General features: G+C 39.2%; 1 protein-coding gene across 4 annotated transcripts in view; it reads right to left on the bottom strand.

The window, feature by feature from the left end:
* The window catches only part of LOC590710 (deleted in lung and esophageal cancer protein 1), a 32,337-nt gene that overhangs the window by 2,588 nt on the left and 10,829 nt on the right, over nt 1-18,920 (bottom strand). For all 4 annotated transcript variants that reach the window (XM_030990832.1, XM_030990831.1, XM_030990829.1 and 1 more), the window contains exons 8-27: nt 18,158-18,331; nt 17,324-17,457; nt 16,118-16,210; nt 15,401-15,491; nt 14,314-14,476; nt 13,769-13,967; nt 12,753-13,187; nt 11,787-12,011; nt 11,209-11,373; nt 10,550-10,692; nt 9,572-9,725; nt 8,266-8,376; nt 7,658-7,806; nt 6,846-7,055; nt 5,959-6,184; nt 5,141-5,315; nt 4,128-4,471; nt 2,887-3,107; nt 1,771-2,113; nt 1,096-1,260 (exon numbers count right to left, since the gene is read on the bottom strand). In XM_030990832.1, the coding sequence (XP_030846692.1) occupies nt 1,096-1,260; nt 1,771-2,113; nt 2,887-3,107; nt 4,128-4,471; nt 5,141-5,315; nt 5,959-6,184; nt 6,846-7,055; nt 7,658-7,806; nt 8,266-8,376; nt 9,572-9,725; nt 10,550-10,692; nt 11,209-11,373; nt 11,787-12,011; nt 12,753-13,187; nt 13,769-13,967; nt 14,314-14,476; nt 15,401-15,491; nt 16,118-16,210; nt 17,324-17,457; nt 18,158-18,331 (3,920 nt within the window). The remainder of the gene's footprint in view (nt 1-1,095; nt 1,261-1,770; nt 2,114-2,886; nt 3,108-4,127; nt 4,472-5,140; nt 5,316-5,958; nt 6,185-6,845; nt 7,056-7,657; nt 7,807-8,265; nt 8,377-9,571; nt 9,726-10,549; nt 10,693-11,208; nt 11,374-11,786; nt 12,012-12,752; nt 13,188-13,768; nt 13,968-14,313; nt 14,477-15,400; nt 15,492-16,117; nt 16,211-17,323; nt 17,458-18,157; nt 18,332-18,920) is intronic.

Raw genomic sequence — 18,920 nt, 5'->3', positions numbered from 1 at the left:
CTTGTTCAAAGTAACAATTTCTTGATTCATTTAATATACATTTCCTTTGTATAAACTGAAAGAGTGGGAAATACAAATAATTTATGCCAATTTGAGGAGGAAAAGCTGATTCATTTAGACCTTTCGAAACTCTGAACTTGTATGGGTTAATTTGTAGCTGTTATAATCTGAGCTCATATAATTTCATTGCCAATTCCAAAACACAATCAAACAGTACCTAAATCAAATGATCCTTTAATGGGCAATTCCACAGTAACGGAAGGACACTCAGACAAGATTTTTGAACTTCAGGTTCATACTAAAAGAAATGTTTTATTAGTATGTATTAAACTATGGGGAACAAAATGTGTTTCAGTCAAGTGGAAAGCTTCATCAACTTCACAAAGTTTGGATATAAACACTAATTAACTGGAAAAACCATGTCCATTTTTATGTCCTTCCCTTACCGAGATAATTAATATGCACATTCTTAAACTACTTAACTATAATGACAATTTTTGGGGGGAGAATTAAAGGCACTTATATAGGTATTATATCTGTACTGTTTCACATCTTATACTAATAAAACAGTTCTTTTAGTATGAACCTGAAGTTCAAAAATCTTGTCTGAGTGTCCTTCCGTTACCGTGGAATTGCCCTAATGTGGAGTTTTCTATTACTTGCTTGATTCTAAAGATTGTTCAAAACAATGATACCAAAAGCCTCATTTCTGAGTGAGAAATCTCCTCCTTTAACAATACCCGACTTGGATGCAAACAATTGACGGTTCTTTGACAGGTAGACCGATAAAAATCTGTTGTCTAATACATGAATACTGAACATGAAATGATTGAAGGACATCATAGATGGTGCTGTTTTGGGCCTACTGTTAAAAAACCACAATACATTCACTAGAAATTAATTAATTACAGAACTGATGATTGATATGTCACAAGACATCAACAAAATTTGTAATACTCTCTTGTATCGTAACAGATTCAATTAATACATCCACCTTCCTTTTAGAGAAGGACAAATATATTGATTTATGTTGTGTTGTTATGTTTTGTGTTGTTCTGTTTTGTGATGTTCTGTTTTGCTGTTCTAATTTCTTACCTGGACTGTGCTGTTTGTGTAGCAGAGCAGGAGATCCTTGTGTATGTGTAGTTTACGTTCCCCTTCCTCGCAGGTCAATAGGACGCCCTCTTTGCTCTCATTGAGGCAAAGCTGCTCCAGGTTATTCATGATCAAAGCCAGATCCAGTTGGAATCCAAGCTTTACCTGACGTATAAAAAGAGAACAGACCAGTAAATACTATTACGAGTCATATACTCAGAACTAACAGTCAAATTAGCTTGCTTAGTGATATGTAGAGGCACATGAATCTCAGTATTGGCCAGGCAGCCCTTTCTCAAAAGTAGTAATTCAGATAACAGTTCAAGGATGATGGGGCCCAGATATATTGTAAAATCCATAGATAAGAATGTGCAGTTATACATGCCAGTACATTTTCTCGACCTACCTTTAAATACTAAGAAAATATTCAACTTTAGAAACAATATATATTTGAGATTTTCTATGACTATGGCCGCTACATCTATTTAATTTATAAGCTAATCTATAACAAGAATAATACTCAGATTGGGTGCAAAAATGAACATAAAGTTAATATTCCTTGAAATTTTAATGTTAAAGGTAATGTTTTCCCTACAACCGACTCATTGCCAACATGTAGAGAAATATGATCATGCCTTGATACTGTAGCCACATGATATCTGTAATATATCTTACCTGCAGGTTTTTCTGTGTCGGTAGTGAATACAGCACTCCTGCCTCCGTGGCCTCTGACCTCACGTTAACAATAGTCCCCTTCTTGGTCTTCTTCGTAACAGGGTCGATCCTCTGAAGCAGGAAGGGTAGTGGGGTGACGGCCTGGAAGGACAGGGGCGTCTGGGTGTTGTTGGTGAGGGTGGCTGTTAGGCTGGTGAGGTGGCAGGGATGGAGGGAGCAGGGGCGTACAGAGGGGCGATCGTGGAGGGTCGGGGTGGGTGGGATGGGTGGGTCCAGGTCCAAGAGCTGACTGGCAGCGGTACGGTAGGTGAGACCTTCTTCCTCTGACGTCTCTACACTCACACTGCCAAAGGAATTAAATATTCAATCTGATGTTATTTGGATGTGAGATTGAATGCAACATAACAGTTATAGAAATGATGGAATAGCGAAGTATTTGTAATAATATTTTTCTTTTTTTTCTCAAAATCAAAACTCAAACATCTGGTGACATCCTTTGAGCTCCACACACAGATGATTATGATACAACCAAAGTAATGACCATAATTACAGCTACATTCACATAATGAACGTATCCTACTCCCACAGCTTTTGCAAACTGAAAGCAACAATTCTATTTTACTATGTCAGGGTTAGCAGTATCAAATCACAGTTAATAATTTGCCAATAAGACATGACTACTGCAGACAGTCCCAGGAGGTAAGGATAACTGGATCACAACATTTACAAAAAAGAGGAAAATTGTAATAAAATTGCCAAATGCAGCTAGTGTCAATTTGTTCTTCTTGTGTCAAAAGGGACATGTGCAAGATATTTCGACATTCTGTCCATGATTTGGGATGAAATTTAGTGTAAACAAATGAAAAAGAGAATGTCAGTTCATACTATTTCTTTGCAATTAACTTTTCATAATCGGACTAAATGTATATAATCTCATGATTGGCTTATTCATTGAAAAATGAACCAAGAGGCTTCTTGATTTATGGGATATGTCAAGACTCATGTATGTATCTTTCCTGTGTCTGTACTTCCAGCTAGCATTTGATCAACAGTTCTATGGAGCCACAATACCTCTATACATTGCGTGCTACACATAAATTCGGAGACAAGACTTACAAGGCAGTCTTGATATAAGCCGTGAAATCAAGTCGTAGAGGGGGCACTTCGAACGCTTGACCCCGGGTCACGCTTCCTGATTGGCCACGCAGCTCCGGCTGATCAAGACTCAGGTACCCCAGGGCGTAACCGACACAGTCCGAGGATCTCTGACTGAGTAGATGGCATGCCTCGGGTGTGAAGCTAGCCACTATGTTTGCCGTCCCACGGCCGGGTATCACCTAGGAGAGGGAAGAGAGAGAGTTACAGTCAAACCTGCTTTAGTGACCACCTGTACACAAAGACCACATTCTTGTTTCCCTTGAAAATGATTTCTCATTGAAACATGCACTGAAGGAACCTGTACACAAAGACCACCTGTGTACTAAGAACACTTTTCTTGTCTCCCTTGGGTACACAAAGACCATATTTCATGTTTCCCTTGAAAATAATTTCTCATTGAAATATGCACTGAAGGAAACTGTACACGAAGACCACCTGCCCATAAAGACCACTTTTCTTGTCTACCTTGGGTGGTCTTTAAAGACAAGTTTCACTGTGTAATTAAACTGGACAAATTATCGCTTCCATCCCAGCTAGACTTGCATATTTCATGCAAACTAGACAAACGTTATATTAAAACAAATAGTTTACTAATATAATGTGCAGGGATGCCATTTAGAATTGATCGGAAGGCCTGAAAATCACAGCTATTTTGTACACAAAAAAGCCTAAACTATGGTCTGAAAATAACTTGCCAGGGCCTGAATTCAGGCTATTGCCTGAAAACTGGCATCTCTGAATGTGAACAATGTAAAAACATTATTAACAAGTAAACAATTATTGACGCACATGTCAAAAGGCTATTTCTAGGTCTCTCAATCTATATGATGGCAGCAACGAAAATCAGGAGACAGATACTCCAAATCGTATCAATGCCTGGATTGAAAACCAGAAAGAAACTTTTTGTCGACTTTAAGTTGGATTTAACTATGGCAGGCCGTTCATGGCATCGTTTTCTCTCACCATTTACTGGCATTGGTCTCTCAAGGGACGTACAAATCATGGTCACAAATCTACAGAATTCACATTTTTTGATAGTTCATATTTGAAGGAAAAAATATTATCGAAAGATAATAATTGAAAGACCAATGGTGAGAGCAAGCAGTGGCATGAATGGCCTGCCATAGTTAAGTCCAACTTAAAGTCGATCTTAGTCTTTGTGAAACATCCCCCTGTACACCTATACCACTGTCACTTACCATCTGTTTCATATCGATGCTGAACGGACCATCAGCAGGTACGCCTTCATGTTCTCTCATAAGGACGCTGAGCACCTTCGGCCTATCCTTCTCACTCGCCTCGAGATCATCAGCTATCTTAGACAGCAGTCCACCACCTCCACCTCCCCCAGCGGCCTCTTCCCCTGTCTCAGGGTCACCGTCCTCTTTCTGATCACTCTCCAGGACATCATCATCGTCCTCCGCGATGACCTCTGCACCACTGGGGTCAAGGATCGGGAAGGGGTCACCGTAGATGACCTGAAGGTCGATCAACTTGCGGTCGTCTTCCATGAGGTTGAAGAGCCTCCAGTCAACACGCATTTCTGTTCACAAAGAAAATTTTTGAAAGTAAGCATGAAGTTCCCAGAGGGATGCTTATATTTTGTATTTGGAGATTGAACATACAATCTCTAACATTTAAAGCTCCACTGCACTACTTATAGCTACTTGTGCCCTCTATAATACGTGTGGAATGGATCAGAAAAAGATGATCATGTACAGTGTAGCATGTTAGTATTGGTGTGTACTGCAAGGTTCTGGAGTCATCAAAATCATAATAAATTTGGCCCAGTCTTGGTAAAGTAACAAGCATGGACACAGAAAGATGTATATGGGACTACACAAATGGTGTCGGGGGTTATACTAACCTACATTTCCCTACTCTCTATGCTCATTACTCAGCCAGTATACATTTTCTACCAAAATTGTTTGGCTAATGACATTTATTTGTAATCTCGAACATTCAGTGTACGGTAAGTTTCGTTTGATTCTGTGAGAATTCATTTTCTATTTTTACCAGAACTCAAGTTTATCTTTAAGAATTCAGAAAGACATTCTTTGCATTTAGATACAATGTACATGTTTGGGCATGTTTAAATTGCTTACGGCAGTGAAAAGATTAAATAATGAAGAAAGAAAATGATAAAGGCTTATGGAGAAAGTTAAATGTAAACAGGATGGCAAAAATGAGAGAAGAAGAAAGGACAACTCACCATACGGGCTGTTATTCATGATCTTGAGTGGTCTGTTGATGGATGGCACACCACAGATGTGGGTTCCAAACCTTACAAACGGGATCTGACCTCTGATGGTCGCCATCTGAAACTTGAGAGGGCAGCCAGTCACACCCAAGCTGATTGGGATACATACAGGCTCCAGGTTTGATACCTGTTAATGGAAAGAGAAAAGACACTTTCTTATCATTCTAATAGATCTTATCATTTCTTATCGTTTCAAAACCTAACTCAAGATATACTTATTCCACATTGCTATGGAACTATTAGTCTTTCCCTGCTGAATCATGAACGGCATACACTATTCAGCAGTTTTTTTAGTCAACTAGGTAACTAGATATTGGTGCTCTACAAATTCCTGGATTGGTTTGGACTGAAACAGACAAGATTGACTGTATTCAAATTTGTGGTGATTAGAATAGATACACGGGTCAGGTGAGAAACAATACAAAAGAAATGACACAATCTACTCATTGTAATACACATATTAGTATGTTGTTTTTTTTTTAATGTATTTCCTTGTCAAAATTTCTCTTGTCCAGACTTGATGACCCAAAACTTGTCTGAAGCTTGTCCAATATAGCAATACTGGTCCTTTGAAATGTTCTATTATTGTTTTACATACTTGTCCAAACATGTACAGCAATTTGTGCATCATTTTTTTACTCCAAAAAATGTACACAAATTGTTGGGTTGAATTGGTTAAATACATCTACAGTAGATATGAATACAACTCTCTTCTATGATACATTTTGACTATATACTTGTAGCCCTATTTCCATGTCACAATCTCTTACCTCACAGTTGAGCTGGTCTGTATAGTTCCCCCACATGTCGCTATAGGCAGTCACGGCCACCTCCAGAGTGGCGAACGGTTCCAGTATCCCTGAGCAGGGTTGGACCAGGAATGCTGCCCCTTGGCCCTCCCTCAGGATGGCCTTCATGCTGTCCGTCTGGCTCTGGGCTAAGGACTTGCTCCTGGGGTCTGCTAGGTTCGCTGTTCTGCTCAGCAACGCTCCATGCCTGGATTGAAGAACAGACACAGGAAGAAGATACATACGTGAGTCTTGACAGTTAGATTTCTAACTTAAGAATATCCCCATGAATAACTAGGCCTCTGGGTGCATATTTTAATGAATAATCCAATCATGAGATGTATAGCATAAGTATGATGAGTAAATTGCAAAGTAATTTAACTACGAACTGAAATTCTTTTTTTCTTAAATTTTTTACCCTAAATTTCATCAAAATTCATGGACAGAATGTCAAAATATCTAGCACATGTATCTTTCGGCACATGAAGAACAAATTCACACTGACTGTATTTGGTAATTTCATTACAATTTTCTTCTCTTTGTTCAATGTAGTGGTTTGATGGCTTGTTTTACCTGACTGCTAAGAAAGCATAAATGTTTGTAAGTAAGCAACCAGACGGCCGATGGCTTTAGGTCCACTCCGAGGGACCTGGTAATCAGGATTAATGCCTTACCAAAGGGCACTAGCCCTTCGACTTGGTTTCAAACCCGGGTCACCGGATTACGAGACTGCTCTACCGACTGAGCTATCGCACCTGTGTGTTATAAAAATATCTAGCACATAATTGACACTAACTGCATTTGGCAATGTCATTACAACTTTCCTTTTAAAAAATAATCTTTAAAATTAGTGATCCACTTATCCTTACCTCCTGGGACTGTCTGCAGTGGGTCTATCTGTCTGAGGAGGAGTAGGGGGTTTCCCTGCTGAGTACATATCCACAGTGAGTGAGAATGGAGCAGGGATGGCTGTATGGTTGGTCAGGTAGACCAGTCTTTTGGGTGTGTTCGCTAGCTCTACATCATCACCAAAGTCCAGGGCTAGAGGGGCGTCGTCCTTGGAAGGTTCCTCAGATAGCCTGATGGATAAAAGGAAATTAATTCCAGGGTTTTGTAAGATGATTACAGGAAAATAACACAACTACAATGTATCAGAAGGGGAAATAATTATAGGAAGTAACAAAGTTACACTTATGGCTTTGGTCAACCTACAAAAAGGCAATTTTTGAGAGTTGATAAATGATCCAGTTGATACATGTAGATTGCAAATTGTTGAGAATTCTGTGCTGTAACAACCGATGTGTGAGAAATGCACAAATTATTGATGATATATGGTATACTGTAAATGGCTGTATTCATAGTCAGCGCTGAGCGACCCTAAAACATATTTGCGGGTTATTAAATTCGCATTGCATGCAATTCAGCCCGTTCAAAACATGTGTAAGAAGTCGTGCCTATATTTTTGCGAGTTTTAAACTCTGCGCTTGCCGATCTTAGCGAAAATGAATGCAAAAAACGCAAATATTTCTGCGTTTACAGTACATATCTTATGTTTGGATCTGAATTACCAAGCAAGTGTTTTTAATGGCTCGACTACATGTACATCACCTCTACAACAAACAAATCAAAATTAGAGTACTGTGAAGAGGATGAGAAGAAGTTCTGATTAGGATCACAATACCTGTTTCCTGTGTCCAGTGCAGTGGACGGTCTGACCTCAGGTGTCCTGTAGGTCACCCTCAGTCCCTGGACATCTCCTACTAAAGCCAGGAATATAGGCTTGACCATTCCACTGACCAAACATGGTATCCACACATCAGACAATGGGCCCTAAAGCAAGAGAGACAATTATGTGTAAGAAGATGTAATGTTCACAGAGTCCTTTTTGACAGTCCTAGCAGACATATTTTTGTATTATCATCAAGGATAAACTGTTGCATAAGTGATGAAGAAAAAAAATCAAGTTTTAATTAATATCAAATTTTCTTTCAAATTTGATATCCTTCCTATAAAATATGGATCTAGTATTACATGATATACATGAATGAACACTACATCATTGACCAAAATAACAGAGAATGGAAGGTTGTGATATATTGTACAATGCCATTTCAAAGATTTCACTTGTAATATTAGTGACACGTTTAGAGACCAACATCATATACTTATATGTATCAGACCTCCACTAAAATGCACCTTCATTTTAATCCGACTGATACAGAACATTATATTTTTTTCAGATATACATATGTAGATATATACATACATTTTTATTTCTGTACCACTTACTTGTTCTTTGGCAACAATTGTAACTGAAACGGGAAGCTGTTCATGTGGTCCCAGAATGCCTTGCTCTGGGTCAAAGGTTACTGAGCAAATTGATGACTGTTTCCCTTTGGGCTGCACAAGAAGATTGTAACAGATGAAGAAAATAGTTAAGCCATACCTAGCAACAGTTAATGTATGCAAAATCGCTTTCTGACTATTGAAATACACTTATTCGTAACAGGTGAATGAAATAATTTGTAACGAGGGAGTTAACAAAAATTTGTGCATTAGATTTGATTACATTACTTAACAAGAGGAACAGCATTGATGGTAACGAGGCTTCCCTGGGTAAACAAAATATTATTGACCCCTATCACTACTCAATTTATTCATTCCTATAGGCTTAATACAGTAGCCACCCGGCTCATGTAGGCAAAGGGGTTGATATTGTTATTATCACACCTCAAAACCCTATGCAGTGCTTCTCTCTCTCTCTCTCTCTCTCTCTCTCTCTCTCTATGTGCCATGTCCAGAGACGTTGGCAACCATGGAATGCCACAACTCTCTGTCCCATATTCTATGAAGTAATTCCATTCTCCTCAAGATCAATTCACCTTTCAGAAATTCCACTCCTGAAGCTACTCATCCACAGAATCCTCCTTCTACCCCTACTCCTCCTCCCCTCGATTCTTCCAGTCAGTGCAAGATTTTCCAACCTATTCTTTCGTATAACATGGCCCAAGACGCTCAGTTGTCAAGCTCTTATATTATTCAGAAGCTTTTGTCTTATTCCTGCCAGTGCTTACCTGTTGCCACTGGTACGATGCAGGAAGCATAGTCTGATTGAAGAGCTGTACAGTGTGTGTGACAGGGATTCCTTGGTAGATCTCAGGTAGCTCCAGGGTACTCTCTAGGACACACACCATACACATCAACAAACAAAACGATCACATCTCAGAACCCTATATGCAGTGCTTACCTGTTGCCACTGGTACGATGCAGGAAGCATAGTCTGATTGAAGAGCTGTACGGTGTGTGTGACAGGGATTCCTTGGTAGATCTCAGGTAGCTCCAGGGTACTCTCTAGGACACACACCATACACACCAATAAACAAAACTATCACATCTCAGAACCCTATATGCAGTGCTTACCTGTTGCCACTGGTACGATGCAGGAAGCATAGTCTGATTGAAGAGCTGTACGGTGTGTGTGTGACAGGGATTCCTTGGTAGATCTCAGGTAGCTCCAGGGTACTCTCTAGGATACACACCATACACACCAACAAACAAAACTATCACATCTCAGAACCCTATATGCAGTGCTTACCTGTTGCCACTGGTACGATGCAGGAAGCATGGTCTGATTGAAGAGCTGTACGGTGTGTGTAACAGGGATTCCTTGGTAGATCTCAGGTAGCTCAAGGGTACTCTCCAGGACACACACCTGAGGGCTCTGGACCTCACCATACACACCAACATACCTACAGGGTGGAAGGAAAGGCATTGGAAGATTAGGTAAAGAGCACAGAGTTATTTCTTACAGCAGACGTATGGGGCGTTGCAAGAAAGTTGCAATGAATTGCAAATTAATCCCCCAAATCAAGGGTAAGGCTTGCGATGAATTAATCGCAACTCACCTTTCTTGCAAAGCACCATTGGTAAGAGAGAGAGAAAGAGGGGGGGGGGGGGTAATAAAAGCTAGATGTAGTTAAATCAATTTAATTGTTAAAACTTTAATCCTAACAAAATCCTAGGAAATTTAGGAGACTAGTGGGGCGTTGCAAGAAAGTTGAGTTGCAATCGATTGCAAATATCAGTTTCAAATTTTGCAACTTGCAATCAATTGCGACTCAATTGCGATTGCAACGCCCCATAAGTCTTTCAATAAGACCTATGATCAGAAATCAATTTTCACCAGCACCTGAACTAATATTTTCAGACCAAAGACATAAAGAATGTGAGAATCTATGACAACTACACATAGCTTCGTGGACTACTAATACCTCGACTACCATTACCTGGAGAATCACCCTTATGGGATAAACATCACAAGGGAAACTGCCATCCAAACAAAGATGATTATCCCCACCCTGTTCCCTCTCCTCTTAATCAGTACCTGCCATGCCATTTTCATGGCATATTATTTCATCCTTTGTGTTCATGGGTACTATTTTTCTAGTTATAATATTCTGATAAATGAACAAGGAGCAATAATGAAAGATCACAAATTCACTTAAATACCAGGAAAAAAACATCTACAGTAGCTGACAAATATACCTCCTTTTCTAACGGTTTTCCAACTCACCTAGTTTTGCCACCCTCTACAGTCAGCTCCATGACAGAGTCTATCTGCCGACGGCGGGTTGGAGAAAGGACAACCTCTACCAGGACGGACAAGAGAGGGCCAAGCTCCCCACTGGAAGGCGTGATGGTAAACTCCGATACACTCTGCAACAAACAAGAAAATGGAATCAATAGAATGAGTGGTTTAAAACTCATCCTAATCATTTTGAAATTGAAGAGAAAGTACTGAACTACAGACAGGAGTAGTTCATTGTTTGCTACATAATCTCACTGTTCCTAATACCTTAAGTCTTTAAAAGGTATAAGTATTTCAAACTACCCACATTTCAAGTAGCAAATTACACATCATTACAAATGTTTTTATCAAGATGAAGATTTTATTAAATCCTGATACCCTTTTGTAAATTTGATAGTACCCCAGAGAAAGATATCTTAATTAATCATAAAATTCATATCAGAACAGATTTCTTTATCAAAAATGCTTATAGGAAAAGGCGCTATATCAAATATCTTTTAGATTGGATTGGATTATAGTACGCATATATTAGGTAATTAAAGATATATTTTTAAATAAAACTTTGGAGAGGAATGTACACATAATAAGAGTACACAAATTTGAGTGAATTAATAGAGCAGACTGAAAAAAGCTTTATTCTATACCTGTCCAGATTGTTGATCCTTGAGAAGAAACTCCTCGCTCTCCTTGAGATTCCATCGAGCAGAGACCTGACTCTCGTTGGTCAGATAGAACTGCTTCCTCACTGTCTGACCAAGACGTACCAAGCCAAAGTCCAGGGATGGCGTCTCGATGGAAACCTCTGGACCCTGAAGTACGAGAGTCATAGAAATAGGATTTCATGAATTTCTGGAGTGTTGTAATATTGAATGTTTGAAAATGGGAGTTTTCAGTTTTAACCAATAAATGACATTTGAGAGATACATCCTGTAACTCTCTGGCCATATGACTAAGATGTCAAATGGTCAAGTAGTTGCTCCTCTGGTCAACCTAAACATATATCAAAATCACCAATAATTATTCTTTTATCAAATTGTAATCGGAATTGGAATTGAAAGACAGGAATAGAATTGAAATTGGAAATGGGATTGGAATTGAAAATGGAATTGAAAATGGAATTGAAATTTATAATGGAATTGAAATTTATGAATTGAAATGGAATTGGAATTGGAAATTAAATCGAAATTGAAACAGAAATTGATTTCATCAATTGCTCATTCACCTTGACATCAGCTACGACCCTGAGTGGTACAGTGGATTCCTGATGGTCAATAACACAGTGTAAGGTGTGGTCAATGTGTCCTGGATGACCGCCTATGATGGTCATCTCCAGCTCTACAGAGCTCTCAGGAGGTATCTGACCCTCGGGTGTCTGCACCTCGATAATGTGACTATCCTTCAAAGAGCTCCAATGGAAGACGATGGGAAACTTGCTGTAGTTTAACATCTGTAATATACAATTGAGAAAAATCATACGATCAGCACCTTTGTAGAGTGACGATGGAAAGTACTGGAAATTTGCTTTGGTTTTACATCTGGAATATATAACTGAGAAGAAAAAAAACATCCATGACATCATTTCCTATCACTGAATCACAGATCGCTCATAGGAGTATAATGATATGAATTATCACAATTGCATGCCTAAAATCTAGAAATACTACCATACCGCCTTGAGTAAATATGAACAATCTTTTAACCCCAATCTTCATACACCAGGCAGAAATGGATTTCCAATGCTCTTTGAGTGTAGACATAGGGACCTCATATCAGAATGTCAGATGTGCTATTCAGGCGATTGGGTGACTTTGTCTCAGATTTTGAAACAAAATCCTGGACTTAGCTCACGCTGCAATGATAATTATAAACCTCTAGGTCATTCAGGAATCCCATGACTTTTACAAGCCGATCGCCTGTCTGATTATCAAGATATTTATGATTGGAAATCAAAATCAAATTTTGCGTTTTCCCAACAGTTTTCATAACACAGTCTATTGGGGGAAATGAGTATGGTAAAACCGGTCACTCAAAGATTTTTACTTTTTTGAGGCAATTCATGATCATTTTGAAGTGCAATTTTTCCAGGGCTTTATTATTACACCATATCGTAGACACTGATAATAGTAAGGCCATGCGTCTCAGATTTAACATTGTTAAACGATGCCTTTTATTATCATTATGGACTGACCGTAAACTTCCTTCGGGTGGCTGTTGATTGTAGCACTTGACCGGGGACGAAGACAGCATAGGGCTGGACCAGGACCTCGTACTCCTTACATACCCCCTTCAGCTCTACCTCCAACCCCAGACTGTCCCCTTCCTCAGCATGCTCCCCTACACCACCATCCCCCATCCCACCACCACCACCACCACCACTACCACCACCACCACCACCACCATCATCATCACCATCTTCTCTTTGTGTGATGAAGGCTTGGGATGCCGTGTGGCTGGTGGGGCGGGGTGTGGAGCAGACGGGAGGTTGCTTGGAGGAGGTGTCGCCCGACTGTGAAGACGACAAGGACCCCCGTGGGTGGGATGAGGATGATTTGACCTTGCGGGTCGCCGCAGGGCGAGGGATGTTCTTCAGGACCAGCTGTAGAACACTCTCAAACTGACCCATCTGGAAGGGAAGATAAAGGACATGTATGAGAGGTTCTTTCTTTACAATCAGTAGAAAATCTAACTGTTTTGGTAAGATTTTGTTCGTACGCAGCAAGCTTCTTCAGACCTATGTCATAGATGGGATGTTGCTGATGCAGTATGACAGAATGTTAGAATGGAAATGTACGTTGTATGAGAGACTGTTTACGATATTTTGGAACGTGAGAGAGATTCATTTGAAAACAGCAGTGATAAAGAAAGAGAGAGAGAGAGAGAGAGAGAGAGAGAGAGAGAAAGAAAGAGAGAAAGAGAGAAAGAGAGAGAGAAAGAGAATGAGAGAGAGAGAGAAGGCAGGTAAACACAGAAAAAGACAGAAGTGAGAAAAAAGGGAGGGAGGAAAGGAAGGAGAGCAAAAAGAAAACGCAGAGAAGAAGAGAGAGAGAATATGAAGCAAAAAAGAAGAGTAAGAAACTGCACATCATGCCAAATGCATCTTTTGATGTATCACTTTATGCATAAAACAATAAGACATTGCCAACAGAGATATTCTATCAATGAATGAATACCAAGGAAACAAAATGACAAAATATTTGTGTGTACCTTGGGTGGAGCAAAGGCAACACTGGTGACAGCAGTTCCAGAGGGTGGTAAAACTCCTTTCTCCATGTTAATGCAGAATATGTTCCTCTCATCAGCTACTCTTGAGATCTGTTGACCGTCTTTCTTTCCCTCTCTGAAGGGATCCCTGCACTCTGGTGATGAACGTACAAGCTGCCAGTGGAATGGCAACTCCACATTTCTGACGAATCAAAAAGAATATACAAGAGAAGAAACATTTAATCTATCATAAGACCTGATAAGACCTGATTTGATGAGATAACTACCTGTCGGTGACCACGCAGGGAGAAACTAGGGCCAAACTAGTGCAGAGGGGCTTTAACACGAGCCAGATCTGAAACCGTTTGAAGCTGAAATACATTTTTTTAATTTTTTTTTTTAAATTACACTAGGACTTTATTTTTTCAATTTCAAAAGTTTTCTTGCCATGAAAATGGTGCTCATGAATATTTTCTGTGAAAATTTCAGGACATGACAGTCTCAGATTTAAATTAATGGAATGGATGATAAAGATGAATAATTCTTACGTTAGATTTCTAATGGTGAGTTCCTCTGTGACGTAGGTCATGGGGTTGATATCTTCAAACCTGATATGATTCTTAGCCGTCACGTCCACCAGCTCTCCTGGGGTTGGATTCGTCTCACTCCCTGAAGCGGATTCTAGCAGCACCCTTGCTCTTTGACCCTCACCTAGACCACGTAATACAGAAAGTATGTGTCATCGTAAATATCATTGCTGTGTCAGATATTATAAAAGTAGTCCAGTTCACAAATACATGCATGAATGCTTATTGCTTCATCGAGATTCCAGTCCAAAAGAACACCCAATTATATTTTCACAATTTAAACAATGAAAACAATTAGCACAGGAGTGGTACATAATTGATTCATTCCTCCTGTTATAGACAAAAACTAATCAACATACAACTCTGAATATCAAGAAGTAAATAAGTATCTACTTCAACATACTAGCTACATACAATGTATGAATTTCATATGTTCAGGAACAGGTCAAATGGCCAGTCAAATGGACACCAAAGCCAACAAAAATATAATAGCAAATTGGGTAAGGTGAAATGGTCTCCAAGCCGTTTCTTTTTACTATGGTTTTATGCAAAGTGATATTGTGCAGGTAAGTGATTGGTGCATCAAAGCAACATGTGTGTGGCCATCTGGGGCAACAAAGATCTATGGTGACAGCTAGAGCACTGGCATGGAGGCCCAACACTTTGGAATGCTCTCCCATGCCTCATGACAGACATCAAACTTTTAAGAAAGCCCTAAAATCTCTCTTCTTTTAAAAAATGTTTATATCATTTTAACAATAAGATAATAAGTTCAGTTCAATTGAACATTTATTTTCTTCAAATTGAAAGGAAGAAAATAAATGTTCAATTGAATTGAACTCATCATTATCATTATTATCTGGGCAATTTGAGGATTGTGTTGAGCTGTGTAGCTTTGTTTTAAATTTTCATGGTTCTAGGGCTTATTAGGAGCGGAATTCCATCCTTTATACATCCATTGATATCATTGATATCAAGAAGAAAAAAAATTGTTTTGCTTGTTATCAAACATTCATTCTCATGAGGCATTCTATTGATGGTACCTTACCTTTGAGAATAAAGTGCTTGACAGTGCAGTTATCACAGACTACTGTGATTTCTTCCTCATAGATTTGGGTATCTGTCGGCTTAAATGAAACCTACAAAAAAAGAAAAGACATATAAAGCTGAAAGATAAATACGCGAGGATGTAGCATCAATCTACTGGAATCCATTTGGTTTTGTTATACATTTTATATAGCCTCCAGTCAAAGTCTTCATGGGTTCAACGGATTATAGATGAGTTTTAGTTTTGGTAATGGAATCCCCTTATGAGAGAGAGAAAGCCTTAAAACCACTCTGAATTGTTTATCATGAAATAGTTAGAAGTTACACTCACTGAAATGGCAAGACATTGATCTACATTTGCCACACTCAACCCAGGTGATGTAAATGGGTACCTGGCAGGAATTAATTCCTTGAAGTGCTGGAGTGCTGTATAAACGGCAGCTTGGCTAAAGCCGGGTAATAATAAATGCGCCTCGGAATAGAATTATGTAGATAGACAGCGCTATAGAAATTCCTGTTATTATTATTATAAAAGGGCAACTTAAATTAGCCCAATCAATTTAAATGCAAATCTAAATACAATAATAATTTTAGTAATTGGATGTTTTGTTTGGATACATTTTGGTTTCTGGAAAATATTTTTTTAACTTCAACCTGTTTCGGGTGGGGTTCAGTGCCCTCCCCCCCCCCCCCCCACCCATCCTTATTTCCCCCTCACCTGTAGTGGAATGGCATGACCCTCCATGATCTCAAACACTGCTGGATACAGCTGGAAAGGTGGAAGGTTGACCCTGTCTCCCGTAGCAACCGACTGAAAGGATTACAAAATAAAAATAGAGGTCACAAAGTTTCATCAATGCTAACTTCCTTGGATTACATTGCATTAAAAAGTGAAAATACATCTACCAATTCTCACATTCCTGGATATTAAAATCGAAAATCATCAAAAGATATACTTATTATTACAATAACACTGGGCTGGACATAAACGGAGGTCAAAGGTTAAAGGAAAACCTAAAAATTGCAATGACCCCAAATTACAACATATGATCTGTTAAAGGGATACATGTAAAAGTAGAGCAAAACTCCAAGGATTTGTATAACTTCATTATGAAATGACATAAATAATATCAGTGTCAACTGAGAGGCTGAATATTTACTATTTCAAGCATATAGACATATTTTTTAACACCCATTTGGCTCTCAGAAATTGAAAGTTAAATGTGAAGTCCTGGGGCCCATTTCACAAAGCCTTTTTTCAATGACAAATGACGAATCAGAAGCAAGGATTTCACTAGCTTATAACAAAAACTGTTATTTAAAGATAAACTTGAGTTCTGGTAATGCGATTGCATTGTGAAAGAAAAGGTGTGGAATGGATCAGAAAAGTTGATCATATAGCATGAAAGTAATGGTGTGTAATGCAAGGTTCTGGAGTCATCAAAATCATGATAAATTTGGCAGAGTCTTGGTAAAGTAACAATCACTTACACAGAAAGATGTATATGGGACAACTCACATGGTGTCGGGGCTAGTACTACCCTGATTTCCTTATCTTTCTATGCTCATTACTCAGCCAGTATACATTTTCTTCCAAAATTGTTTGGCACATGAAATTAATTTGTAATCTTGAACATTCAGTGTAAGTTTCGTTAGATTCTGTGAGAATTAATTTTCTTTTTTTACCAGAACTCAAGTTTATCTTTAATTGTCACTGTTGACAAGTTTTGTGAAATGGGGCTCTGGAGAACTTCACATTATTGCACATTCTAGCAATAGTCTAGCTTTGATTTAGATGTGCCTTTTATGTAATGTTCTGAAGACCATTGCCTTTCACACTACAAAAATGCCCTAAAGCTGCAAAACACATCATATGAAAGAAGAATGCTCTAGAGCTAATGATCAAACATGGCGTGGAACTTACTGAAAAGTTGGTTGCTGGCCAGCACTTCCTAGGCATGACACAGAAGCGTCCACTGCCACCAAGATTCCTGACCAAGAACTCCGTGTTAGAGGGGCCGTCAACGAGACAGTGACCACAGTCTACAACAGGAGATACTGGAAAATGGAAGACAAAGAAGACAACTTATCATTCTCAACAATTTATGATTTTTGGTTAACTCCTACCCCTGCAAACTTCTCAAATTTCTTTGCTTTTTGAGGATTTTATACACATTATGTAAGCCTTTGTTTATCCCAGCTCGTCGCAGTTTACTCTTACCCCTTACACAAAATATATGGTATTACCATGATACAGACAGTACTACCATAGCTCTATTTAATAATTGTAGTGGTACTACCATGGTAATAATAATTGACAAAAGGTGCTCAAGGAGCTCCAATATTACTCCGGCTCTGCTAGGCAACTAATTTTGGCGCTCACGCACAGCACATTCATACAAATACTGTGTACCATCGTAGTACCAGGATCTACTACTGCCCTCTGCAATGGAACGGTAAAAAAGACAATATTGTTTTAACAAGTACAGTATGAAATTTAATAAACATGACACATTTCTTCATCATGAGTGCTATTCTACTAACGCGAATCCATGCAGCTGTAGACTTTCCTGGGCCCCGTTGCATAAAACTTACCACTGATGGTAACTTTGCCATCAATGGCAACTACCATGGTAACAGGGCTCAACAGCCAATCAAAATCAAGGTTTCCATGGTAGTTACCATTGATGACAATTAAAGTTACAATCATTGGTAAGTTTTGTGCCACGGGGCCCCGATCAGTGCATTAAGTACTTACATGTAAGAAGAGGTGGTGGCCTCTTTCCCAGGAGTTTGACGGTGATTGGTTGACTGGACTGTGTGCTGACCGTCAGCTCATCCTCAAAGTCCATCAGAGCATCAGGCATAAAGCGGATGTTGTACTGACAGCTCATACCGGGAGCAACAATGCCCTCCTCACCGGGGAATTTCCCTACAGCAGAAAAGAATGCAATCAAACTTACAATCAAGCCTCAATAGGTATGTTTTCATCAGCTCTAGATTGCTAAATAGCCCACTATTTCTGATTTGGGAAATAAGCGCTTCATCAGCTCGAGAGTCGACCTTGAAACTCGAGCTCAAGATATTTTGCTCAGCGTTCGCGCATAGTGCGAGTCTTCGATCTGGTGAAGACACACCGGACAAAGAGCGGGATATTTTGCAAACTAGCCCAAGATATCTTGGCATGATTATCTCAACCAAATATCCCGCTAACTGCAACTGCGGGCTGATGATGACGCAAATTAGCTGCATAATTTGCGATCGGGCTGGTTAAAATAGCAGGTTTTGGGGCAATCTTGAGCTAATGAAAACAGATCTATTCTGCCATAACAGAGAAAATTCCATCGAAATCAACCACAGAAAAATTGAGCATAAATAAATGGCAAGAGGAAATCCTTTTAATTGAAATGCAAAGCTGCCTCAGAAAATGATCCCCATGTGTCATTATTGACCTCTGTGTTATAAGATACAGACACTGTTGGGAAAAACTAACTGCTCTTGTCTGCACAATAGGCAATATC

Source organism: Strongylocentrotus purpuratus, unplaced genomic scaffold (assembly GCF_000002235.5).
Source record: "Strongylocentrotus purpuratus isolate Spur 01 unplaced genomic scaffold, Spur_5.0 spur5_scaffold_19, whole genome shotgun sequence".
Taxonomy (NCBI): Eukaryota; Metazoa; Echinodermata; class Echinoidea; order Camarodonta; family Strongylocentrotidae; genus Strongylocentrotus; species Strongylocentrotus purpuratus.
This window is presented reverse-complemented; position numbering and strand designations above follow the sequence as displayed.